Source organism: Nicotiana sylvestris, chromosome 7 (genome assembly GCF_000393655.2).
Source record: "Nicotiana sylvestris chromosome 7, ASM39365v2, whole genome shotgun sequence".
Lineage (NCBI taxonomy): Eukaryota > Viridiplantae > Streptophyta > Magnoliopsida > Solanales > Solanaceae > Nicotiana > Nicotiana sylvestris.
Window position 1 is genome coordinate 169410110 of NC_091063.1, and position 12365 is coordinate 169422474.

At 34.2% G+C, this 12365-nt stretch overlaps 2 protein-coding genes across 2 annotated transcripts; both read left to right on the forward strand.

Moving 5' to 3' along the window:
- Positions 1 to 818: 818 nt before the first annotated feature.
- Positions 819 to 1593, forward strand: LOC104223863 (uncharacterized). Its single transcript, XM_009775381.2, has one exon. The coding sequence runs from the start codon at positions 1061 to 1063 to the stop codon at positions 1448 to 1450; it is 390 nt and encodes a 129-aa protein (XP_009773683.1). The 5' UTR covers positions 819 to 1060; the 3' UTR covers positions 1451 to 1593.
- A 1500-nt stretch (positions 1594 to 3093) lies between these two features.
- Positions 3094 to 3555, forward strand: LOC138874119 (uncharacterized). The gene has a single exon (XM_070152621.1). The coding sequence runs from the start codon at positions 3094 to 3096 to the stop codon at positions 3553 to 3555; it is 462 nt and encodes a 153-aa protein (XP_070008722.1).
- Positions 3556 to 12365: the final 8810 nt, after the last annotated feature.

Consider the following 12365-nt stretch of genomic DNA (forward strand, 5'->3'; position numbering starts at 1 on the left):
TATTTTTCTAGAAAAATATTTTCTTGTAAAATGAGTGATTTTATCACTTATTTTTTCTTACTTGGTTGATGAATGAAAAAAAAATCGAAAAATATTTTATAGTGTTTATTTATAGAGTAAAAAATATTTCTTAAGAAAATAATTTTTTATACTACACTCCGTAGCATAAAAAATTATAGAAAGCAAATACTCTTCAAAAGTACTCTATGAAAGAAACCAAGAACCACAAAACTTTGTTCTAGAGTGGAAGGTTAAGGTCCATAGTTGGAATGGGTGATTGCCATATTTTTTGGTGCAATTGACCGCAAAATTATGGGAGAATGACACAAATAGAATCATTTGGTATTATTGTTTAAATTTTGATCTCAATACGAAAATTTTTAGGAAAATAGTCTCTAATTAAAATTCTAAAGTATTTTGGTCATAAATTCTTGGTCAATTCTTATGGCGATTCGGCAAAATTTTGACAGTTGCTATAATTTTATAAGGTATGGTGATTCTCGCAAAAATGTAACGATTGCCATATTTTTGGTGCAATTGACCACAAAATTCTGACCGACCACTAATTTTTTTTGCATTGTGACCAAAAATTCTAGTGATGATCAGAATTTCTAGTTTCAAAATTCTGACCAATATGCTTTAAAATTTTAACTCAAGATTATTCTCCTAATTTTTTTTTTAAAACAAGACTAAAATATAAACGATAATTTAAAAAAGATCCCTCCAGCATCATTTCCAGGTTAAAAATTACAGAAGTGACGGGAAAGAGACCTGCGTCCCACAAATTATCCAAAAGATGGAAGTTTCTACAAAAATCTACCCTTTTCTTTCTAGCCAAAAGTTTCAAAAATAGCCACAGTCCTTTCCAGAAATGTCCACATAAAGTTACTAGCAGAACCTTCTAGCATGTCCAGCACCTTCCAACATCTAATCAACACAAAAACTATATATATACAATCAAACCCTCTACTAATCCCCAGCCTCACCAAATTAAATAGAAAAAAATTCAGTTCATTTTCAACAAGAAATACAGTTCCCTAGCAGTAATTAAAGCAGAAAAATGAAGCCAGTGATGCAGGAAAACAAGGAGAAAGTTGACACGAAAAACGTCGACAAAATTAAGTATATAGAAAGAAAATTAACAGAAAAAGGAGTGCAGAGATTGGAAAGACATCCAGCAGATGGGCTACCATTGAAACACGATCCAAAAAAGGGCCATGGCGGAAAGTTTACATGGGAAGGACCTGATAAGGAAGCGGAAAATGAAATGGAGCCAGCGCCGCCGGCATTGGACGAGAAGGATCCGAACTATGTGGATGAAATAGCAGAGGAAAAGTTGATGAAAGAGGAGGAAATTGGAGGAGTTGTGGTGGGGAAAGTTGAAGTGGCAAAAGTGGCTGAAGAAGGTGTTGCTAGAGTTGAAATTGATCCTAATTTGAAGGTTAATTAGATTTGTTGATTAAAGATTAGTGACTTGTGTAATTAAGGAGAGAAGTGAAAATGATGTGAATCGTGTTTTGTTTCATGTAATGTAATAATAAGTACAGTTTTCTTTGCTAATTTAATCGAAAAATCATTGCCCCTTTTCACTCACTACTCTCTACCTTGACCACTCAATAGATCTAATAACGAAATTGCAGAAAACACTTAGGACTACTTGGACTTTTGAGGGTAGAAATTCAAAAATAGTCAGATTTATAACTGGTTGAATATTTAGTCACTTTTTATGTAAAAACAAATTTGAGTGAAAACATTGTTCAAAATTCAGAAAATATGCCATGATATTATATTGGAGTTTCAGCATAAGTATGCTTGAACTCTAACATATTATACTGGAGTTTCAGGATAAGTATGTTGGAACTCAAGCATAATATGATGGAGTTCCAGCATAAGTACACTAGAACTCCAGCATAATATACTGAAGTTCCAGCAAGTATAATTGTCCAGTATAATATACTGGAAAAGCAAAGTATATTGGTCCAGCATAATATGCTGGAGTTTATACACAGGTGCACCGAACTCTAGTATATTATGCTGGATCGATTTCTGTTGCAGCAAAATAATGGCTATTTTTCATTGACTTCGTAAATGCTGGATATTTTTGGATGACCGGTTCGAAAACTAGCTATACCGTGATATTTTTACGACTTTGAGTTCTTTTGGATCTACAAATTGATCTTTTAAGTATAAATGTTGGGCTTAATGGGTATCTTTATTTTTATTGGGCCATACAAAATTGGGCTCGCCCAGAACTTTCAGACAGTTACTATTCATTCGATCGAAAATTATTATGGGTTTTTATTTTTTTTTAAAATCTGTTCAGCGTATTGTAAATATTGAATTCGAATGAATCCAAGCACTCGCTCATCCCTATTTGACTATTTCAAGTTATGTTAAGAAAAACCAAATGTTCCAACGAAACCTACAATTCTATTTCACTTCCAACTTTAATTAAAATTATAAAATTGAGCCTCGTCGTCATTTACTCTCACGCAAGTAGAGATGAATTAAAATTTTAATTTTTGGTCAATTTTTATTACCGAGTCACTACACTTATTTTTAGCAGAGGGTCTTTCGGAAGCAGTCTCCCTATTTCTTCAGAATAGGGTTAAAGTCTGCGTACACACTACTCTTCTCAGATCACACTAATGAGATTTTACTGGATCGTTGTTGTTATTGTATTTTTAAAGCACACAAATATTTACTTTATCCATCAAAAATATTTGGTTCGCCACTCTTCTAATGGAGAAGTTTTATTGTGTGCCTCACACAACTGACATTAGTTGTTATACTTCTGAATTCATAAAAATTTGGATTCACAAAATTGTGAGACAAAAAAATACCTCATACCAACTAGTGTCAGTTGTATGAGACGCAATAAAATTTTCCCTTTCAAAGGCAACAAACGTGAAACGTGGCGAGAACCCAAAATCACAAAGTGTCAAACTCTATTTCCTTCACAAAGTTACACGTCGCTCCTCACCGCTCACATTTTCTTGTTCAAACTCGTGCTATAAATTTTTTACTTCCTCATACAACAAAACACTTTCATCTTAAATTTTCTGCTCAAACATTGTCAAAAAAAAAAAAAAAATGAATCCTATAGACGATAAGAAGGAAACAGTGACATTTCGAGCAGTAAGCCACGACGAAGAAGGCAAAACAAAGGTAACAAAACACCAAGTAAACACACACAACATCGAAACCCTAAAACACGTAGAAAAAAAACTCATAGACAAAGGTATACACAGAAAAGACCGACGTCCAATAGATGAAATTCCTTTAACAAAACAGCCAAAATCAGGGCACGGTGGGAAGTTTACATGGGAAGGACCAGAAGATATGATAGAAAATGAAATGGATGGTGCACCAATGGCTATAGATGAAAATGATCCAAATTATGTAGATGAGGAAGAAGAAAGGAGAATATTAAGAGGAGAAGTTAGTGGAGTTGAAGGTTTGGTTATTGGAGAAATTGATGTGGCTAAAGTTGCAAATAATGAAGGTGTGGGAAGAGTTGATGTTGTTGATCCTTTTTTGCAAACTAATACGTAAGGTTTTATTTAATGACTTGTCAACTTAGGTAATTTGAGAAATTGGAATAATTATGGTTATGAAAGTACTTGGTCTTAACTTTGTTTAAAATTGAAAGTTTAGTGTTGTGTATTTCTCATATGAAGATGATATCAATGCATGTTCTGCTACAAATTTTTTTTTTTTTTTTTTGGGTCGAAGGTAAGTTAGATTTATTTGTTTTTCCCTTTCTTTACTCAAAGATGAACATGATTTCGATGGATTTTGTGCAAAAAAGCAAGTTATTAATATGAATAAAATAAAATCATAAGGAAGCTATTCAATAACAAGGGGATGTAGCTCAGATGGTAGAGCGCTCGGTGTTCAAAAATAGTATGTTATAATGGTCCAGCATACTATACTACTGAAGTTTAGAGCATCGATGTTCTACTCTCTAGTATATTATACTCGATCCAGCAAAGTATACCGGTTCAGCATAACCTGGAAGTTCATAGGGAGAAATTCAAAAATAGTATGTTATAATGGTCCAGCATACTATACTACTGAAGTTTAGAGCATCGGTGTTCTACTCTCTAGTATATTATACTCGATCCAGCAAAGTATACCGGTTCAGCATAACCTGGAAGTTCATATACAGGTGCATCGAACTCAAGTATATTATGCTGGACCAGTCTCTATTACAGTTGTAAGCACGTGATTTTTGATTTTACGCGACAACCGCTCCAAAAGAATTAAAAATGTATGTGTCATGCGTAATTTAAACCATGACCCGTTTGTTAGATGGAAAATTACAAAAATACGCATTCCTTTCTTTTGTTCTGATTTGTTGCCTTGTTTAATTTTGCCTACTTTTAACATTTTTATACGCGTGAAATAAATACGTTAAGTGTTAATTAGTGGTGCATAGTTTTATTTAATTAGGTTGTGTATTTAGGAAATTAGAAATAAAGAAAAAGAAGACAAAATTTGTTGTAAAATGGATTTGGGTCGTGCCCATTTCAAAATCTGGAACCCAAGCAAATAGCCCAGTCCACCGGTCCACACAGCCCACTCCCCAGGCATCAAAACGACGTAGTTTAACACCAAAACTACGTCGTTTCAATGCCAATCCATCCCAACCATTCAAACCAAGCTGATCCAACGGTCCGGATCTCTCACCCATAACCCCATTTGCCCGACCCGTTACCCGAACCAACTCTGCCCCTAACACTTGAAACGACACTGTTTCCCTCGAGTGGAAGGATCTTGGCCCTTCGTCATGCCTTAATCAACGGCTGAGGTCCATCCACTCACTCCATATATAAGCTGCACCTCATACCCCACCCCCTATCCAATACCCCAGCCTCGTCGTCTTCACCCAAACCCACAAACCCTAGGCCGCCCCTGTACTCCTCACCATGAAAAACCGGCGGCATGAACGTCGGTGACCTCGCCCTGAACACCATAGAACCCCCTCACCACCCTGAACATAGACCTGTTAACCGTTTAGTTCGAATCACCCTCCAGGTCCTCGAATCTTCATTTGAAGATTCGAGTCAAAACTCGAGCTACACCAACCAACCCCAGCTTCACACCAGACACTCCCCAGAACCCCCTCGTGACCAAATCATACTTGGTTTGGTCTGAATCTGATCAGGGAAGCCTGAATCCCAGATCTAAGTTTGAAAGTTTTGTGTTCTTCCGTCACTGGTTCAACCGAAGAGATTAAGGTCTAATGGACTTTAATCAAAGTGTTTCTCATCTGAGAAACACTTCGTTTAAAGTCCGTTCAGCCTTAAGAAAGGTCTGACCAAGTCCGAGTTAAGGTTTTGACCTTTTGCGGTTTAAGGTGAGTCTTGTTTTCTTTTCTTTATTTTTGTTTTATTTCGTGTGATTTGTTTTCAAAAGTCTGTTCATATTTGTTTTAATTTTACCAACTTCTGTTTGTCCACTTCGCCTGAACTTCTGTTTGTTTGAATGAGTCCTTCTATTTGCCCTGATAATGTGTATGTAAGTGGTGTGCAATTAGTTGATTCTCAACATTGAACTGATCATTTGGCTTCTCGAGCACCACTTTGCTTAGCCAGTACAATTCAAATCGCATGTCGATACTGTTGAATGTTTGATTTTTGGTTACGATTGTGTATGTTAATGCTAATATAGTCGAGTCGACATGTGTCGTCAATTAATTTCAACTGTCCGAACAATAACAAATCGATTTACTTCTGCCAAGCATTTGTTGAGTCAATTAAGAACCAGTTTTTGTTTACTTATAGCTTGTTTGAATTGATCAGTAATGTAAAAAGGATTGTTTATGTTTAAATTCTGAATTGGAAGGCATGTACACTCGTGCACAGCATGTGCATTGGTGCACCTCATGTGCCTTGTGCACCTCATGTGCCTTGTGCACAGCCTGTTTTTCTGCATAAGAAGGCTTTTAAGTTTTAAACAATTTGACAGCATATGCTGTCAGATATATTCTACTGCCCATGCCTGGCTTCAGTTTAAAGAAGTATTTAAACCTTTTAAAAGTGAAATCTGTCAGGGAATGTTGATGGGGTTTAATACTTAATTAGCTAAAGTTGGAATTGAAATGGAAGGCACATGGGAGGGGTACTGTGATGTTCTGTAAACAGGCTGTTAAAAGAGATAGTTCTGAGGCTTATAAAGGGAGGAGATCTAAAAAATACAGGGGCGGGGAAAAATACACTGTGAGGAGTTTTGAAAGAGAAAGCTTGAAATACATACATTGTGAGGATAGAAAAGAAAAAGAAAGTGTTGGCAGGAATAGAAAGAGAGCAAGAAAGAGATAAAAACAGATTAAGAAATCAGAAACTTGGTTTTGTTTGTCTAAAGTTCATCTATTGTCAATACGTTAGGCAGTGTTCCTTCTTCTAAATCTCAATTGAGATTATTGTTAGTGTTTTGTTGCATTTGGTATATTCCGGAATTGGATTGTCTGGAGTATCACACCGTGTGTTGTTTCATTTGGCTGTTCTCTTCTTCAACTCTGGTTCCATCTCGCAACAGAATCCTTTCTGTTGTGCTGTTCTGATTACTGCTGCTATCTTGCTCACTATTGCTGCTGCATTTCTGTCCTGCTGCTACTGTTAATTCTGCTTTTTGCTGCTGCTGATTCCCCCATCTTCTTCTTCTTCTTCTTCTCCTTTGCATTTTCAGCATTTTCAGGTACACATTTCAAGCCCCATATTGATGTAATTGAAACAGTTTGAAAGCATGAAATGAAAAAGGTTGAAGAAGTTCAAGTATTTGCTGTAATATTCATAGTACATTAACAGGCCTGTAAAAAATTGATTAGTTTATAATTCAATAGTTCGAAAGTATGTACTGATATTCGACTAAGTTTATCCTGTTGTGTTTTAGCTCGGTAGTTTGTTTGTTAATATGGGCATGTATACTTCGACCTTATACAATACTGTTCCTGTTTCATTTAGTTTTTTTTTAGTCCAAGATTAGTCCACATAAGTTTAGTTAAGTTCAACTCGAGAAGTGCTCGGATTAAGTGTCGTATTTCGTTAGCTCGTACATGATTCTTTGACAAATTAAAACATTTTACTTTGCCAGTTATCCTTTAATCTAGCCCAAATAAGTTCAGTTAAGTTCAACAAGAAATCTTTTCGTATGTAATGTTCGGATTAAGTATTGCATTTCATCAATCTCATATGTAATCTTTTGTTCGACCAAAGTATTTTCGTAAGGCATGATGTTTTTTTTACTTTATAAGTAATTAATCAGAAATTGATAGGAGTCCGATTTAGGCCAAAACATATACTTCAATTAGCATACATTTTTCGTTCTTCTCTGGAAACAAAATAATAGAAATGTAGTCACTGTAGGATGCCCTTCTAAAATAATGAGACGAGCCTCGCCAGATAAAAATACAAATTGCGGGACCCTCAATAATTGACAATGATAAATATTTAGAGTTTTGGGAGGGACGGTTTAGTGAATTCCATTGCCCTCCTAAAAGATAATAACGCGTTTAGATTCTTTAGGCGCGACTTTAAGTAAATTATATTCTTAAAATCGGGTGCACATTGATGTGACCCAAATCCAAGTCTCAACGGAGTCAAAATGTGTTAACAACTACGGGTGCATTGATTGTGACGTGGTTCGAGACGCATTTTCATGACGTTGCAATTCCATAAAAATAAATGATAATAATAAAAGCGGTTTAAACTTAATAAAAGCACATAAGTCACAACATGTATTTAAATCAGATATTTAGCCATTATAACAATTTAAGCGACCGTGCTAGAACCACGGGATTCGAGGGTGCCTAACACCTTCCCTCGGGTCAACAGAATTCCTTACTTAGAATTTCTGGTTCGCAGACTTCATTTGGAAAAGTCGAAAATTTCCTCGATTTGGGATTCAAGATAAACCGGTGACTTGGGACACCAAAAGCTAAACCTTTCCCAAGTGGCGACTCTGAATTAAATAAATAATCTCATTTCGAATATTGTCACTTAAATTGGAAAAACTCCACCCGCGCATCTTACCCCTCGGGGCCGGGCGCGCAAAAAGGAGGTGTGACAACAGTAAAATAGTGGCTATTTTTAATTGACTTGGTAAATACTGGCTATTTTTGAATGACCAGTCCGAAAACTGGCTAGACCGTGCTATTTTTACTCTTTTGTATTATATCAAAGTAGCCCATTATCATTTTTCAAAGGAAAAATCACGTGATACAACAAATATTTACATTTATTTATCATTCGTAGATATATTTGAAAAAAAATGTCATTCATAGTTATATTTGAATTTTATAGCAAATTCTGAAATAATAGATCAATTATTTTGAACTCAAATAAGAGATTAATTATTTTGAACTGAAGAACTGAAAGAAGATAGTAATAAGCTTTTGTAGTTCAGATAGTTAGGTCACCTATTTAGTATTTAGAGGTTTTGAGTTCGACTCTTAATATCAGAGTATTTTTTTGGTATCTTTTTATTTTGTCTCGATTGTACTTGTAGCGTGAATGAATATACTTCGATACTAGTTGTATTCGTTATGCGTTGTATTTATTCGTTCAATAGTAGATCTTTTACAAGAGCAATTGGATTGCCTCTGGTTCGTTTAGAAAATGTGGTCCGAGGGACTATACGTGGAGCAATTCGGCATATGATTTAAGTAAAAAGTTATTGAGTTTGTCCAAACATGTAAATAACACTTTCTCTCGGTCCCTGAAGGGATGTTTTTTTGGATCTTAACTCAACTTTCACCTTATTGTACTAAAGGTTCCACCTACCTAAACCTAATTCTACGTCAATCTACTTCTCAATGATATTTATAATTCTTTTAAAAATTTGTACTTTCTCCGTTCCAATTTATGTGAATCTGTTTGATTAAATACGGAGTTTAAAAAAAATGGATGACTTTTAGAATTTGTGATCCTAAATAAGTCAGAAAGAGGGCCAGAGGATTTATGTGGTTATAAAAAGTTCTCATTAAGGATAAAATAGTAAGTTTAAGCTAAATTGTTACCAATTTAGAAAGGGGTCATTCTTTTTGGAACGGACCAAAAAAGAAATAGGTTTACATAAACTGGAACAGAGGGAATACTAATTATAGAATCGATTAAGCTACGTACTTTAGGAGGTTTTGGTTTTCTGTCAACTTCCATTTGGTGCAGTATTTGATAAAAGCATAATATTATTACATACTAAACAAATGCTTAAACAACAATAACAACCCAGTATAATCCTACTTAGTGGGGTCTAGGGAGGGTAGTGTGTACACAGACCTTACCACTACCCTAGGGTAGAGAGGCTGTTTCCAATAGACCCTCGGCATCCTTTCCTCCAAGAACTTCTCACCTTGCTCTTGGGGAGACTCGAACTCGCAACCTCTTGGTTGGAAGTGAACAAATGCTTCTAATTACAAAATCCATTAATTTTTTTTTATTCTTCTGCTTTGGAATAAAGTAGCAATGACATATTTCCTCTTACTTTATGCTTCACTTCAGACATCAATAAAACAAACAGGCCGAAAAGACAAGAATTATTTAGTTAGAAGTGTCATATTTAACGTCAATTTTTAAGCTTTATATAATAATAAATGTATAGACTATATATTAAACAAAATCATTCATACGTCCCTACTATGGATTCGTATTTTGCCCCTTTGACATAGACTAACATGTAAAAATGTGGATATCGTGTTTTATTATTGGTAAAATGAATAACAAATTAAGAAACTTTTGTGGATTCTTGACTCGTAATACTACGTTGCATGTAATTTTAAGATGCCTTTAGATTTTTTGTTGACACCGGCAAATTAGCAGACCAAACTTTAATATTTTTGAAAAAGCTAAGTGGGTTACAGAACAAATTAAAGTATTTTAGGTGGAAATTTGGACACGATTTAAAAATTGATGATTTTTGCCCCATGCCCACAACCCCACCCTATACTTTTGAATGATATGTTTATGAAACATAAAGTTGAACATGTTCTCTGTGGGGGTTATATTAACTTATGTTAATATCTTTTTGATTTGATATCTTTTGTTTTTATACTGCTTATTTTGTGACGGATCGTTCACTTTTAACGGCCAAAAGAAAAGGAGAACAACTTTGATATATGTGCTACTCTTACTTTCCTGGTCAAATTGGCCATACCGTAATGAATTTTGAAAAAAATGATATTTTATAGCCGCTCTCAAATAATAGTCATATATATTCGGTAGCTAAAAAAGTGTATAAAATTTGTATAATTTTTGTATATATAAACAACTTTGATATATGTGCTACTCTTACTTTCCTGGTCAAATTGGCCATACCGTAATGAATTTTGAAAAAAATGATATTTTATAGCCGCTCTCAAATAATAGTCATATATATTCGGTAGCTAAAAAAGTGTATAAAATTTGTATAATTTTTGTATATATATATACAAAAATTATACAAATTTTATACACTTTTTTAGCTACCGAATATAAATAATTTCTGGCACAAGCTAAAAGTGATAATATCCCATGAATTTTGCCAAGGAAGTTGTCAATTGGGCCTATTCGTGAAAGTTCTTGGTGAACATAAATTGGGAGAAGAGGCAAAAATGGGGCATTTGTATCTATACCCAGTTTTTGGATCACCTTTTAACCTATACCCGCTTTGTAAAAAAAATTACAAGCGTACCCAGTTTTTGCATAACTTCAGACATACAGATCTGAAGTAGCAAAAATTTATGTCTGAAGTTTGAAATTTAGAATATTTTGCCTGAAGTATAGCAAAACTTCAGATATTTTTGCCTGAAGTTTGGCCTGACTTGCAAAGGCAATCACACAAACTTCAGTTCATAGTGCAATGATAAACTTCAGTTCAATAAAACTACAACATGTTTTAGCTGATGTTTTTGTTATATAACTGCTGAACTTCAGCATTCCAGGAGTTAAAGCTTGTTTTGTAATTGTTGAACTTCAGCATTCTAGGAGCTGAAGTTTATTTTGTATTTGTTGAACTTCAGCATTCTAGGGGTTGAAGTTTATTTTGTACTTGTTGAACTTCAACATTATAGGAACTGAAGTTTTTATTTATATTTGCTGAACTTCAACATTCTTAGAGTTGAAGTTCTAAACAACAATGAATTTAATAGATCATGATTAGCAGCAATTGATGTTGTTCATTTCAAAGATTAAAGAATGAAAAATATTTTTGACACGAGTTACTACAGATAAATTAGAACCAAAAATTAATGTGTCTGTAAAGCTAAAATATCTAAGAGGCTAAATTATTGTGAATAAGACCAAACTGAACATAATGGGACAAGCAGATATATATGAATCGCCAGGCAATGCATAACAGTATCCCAAGCTTCAGCATTCAGAAAACGAAGGAGGAGAAGAAAGAGGCATGAAGTTGTTTAAAAGCTTCAGCGTTCAGAAAACGAGGGAGGAGAAATAGGCCCGAAGTTGTTTAAAAGTGGGTACAAGTTTAAAATAAAAAATAAAAAATAGGTATTGGTTAAATGGGGCGACCGAATAGAGTGCCCCGTGTAATTTTTACGACAAAAAGTCGCAGAAATATGACTTTTTTTAGGGTAGTCTTCAATTTTTGATTCCCGCTTGTCCCATAGGCAGACTTCACTTGTTAAAGCTAATAATAAGGGGGTGAGAATGACATAACTAGATAAAACGATTTTATGTGGAGATTTTGCCCAATTGCTCAGACGAACTCCTTAATTTATAATCTGATTATAAATTATAAAATTATAAAGTATTGTAACTTTTAGTACTTTTTATATATTTTTAAAATTCATAAATTTTATTTCAAAAAAGTTAAAGATTTTATGCCTAAAATCATGATCATATTTAAGAAGTTTGACTCTCGAAATTCAAACTATAACGCACAAATTGGAACAAATGAAATACTATATATAGTTATTCAGCATGTACTCGCAGTAACGGAACTAGAATTTCAAGTTTATGAGTTCGAGATTTTAATCATTTTAAGTTATTGGGTTCTAAATTAGTATTTATATATATTCAATAAATTTTTTAAAACAGATACAAGGTTCGAACTAAACCTATTGAATTCGGCCGAACCTGCTCCCGACACTCTAGCTCCGCCCTTCGTACTCGTGTACCTGCGAATAAAATTAGAGTTTCCAATTTCTCGGTGTACTTCAATTTTATACTTTAATCCGACATCCTTGGTAGTTGGAATTTTGTTCCTTCTTTTCTGGTCAAATTGAGACTTAGCATAACTTGTTTTTTTATTTATTTGAATTATAATAAAAAAAATAAAAAAATACATATAGTAGGAGAACTATGCACGAACAGGGCAAATAACTTGCCAAGTTGACCATAATTCTTGGAAGCAATTCAGATTTA

What these genes read in the sequence shown, in the direction of transcription:
- LOC138874119 (XM_070152621.1), top strand. Translation starts at nt 3,094, where the DNA reads ATGAATCCTATAGACGATAAGAAGGAAACAGTGACATTTCGAGCAGTA.
- LOC104223863 (XM_009775381.2), top strand. Translation starts at nt 1,061, where the DNA reads ATGAAGCCAGTGATGCAGGAAAACAAGGAGAAAGTTGACACGAAAAAC.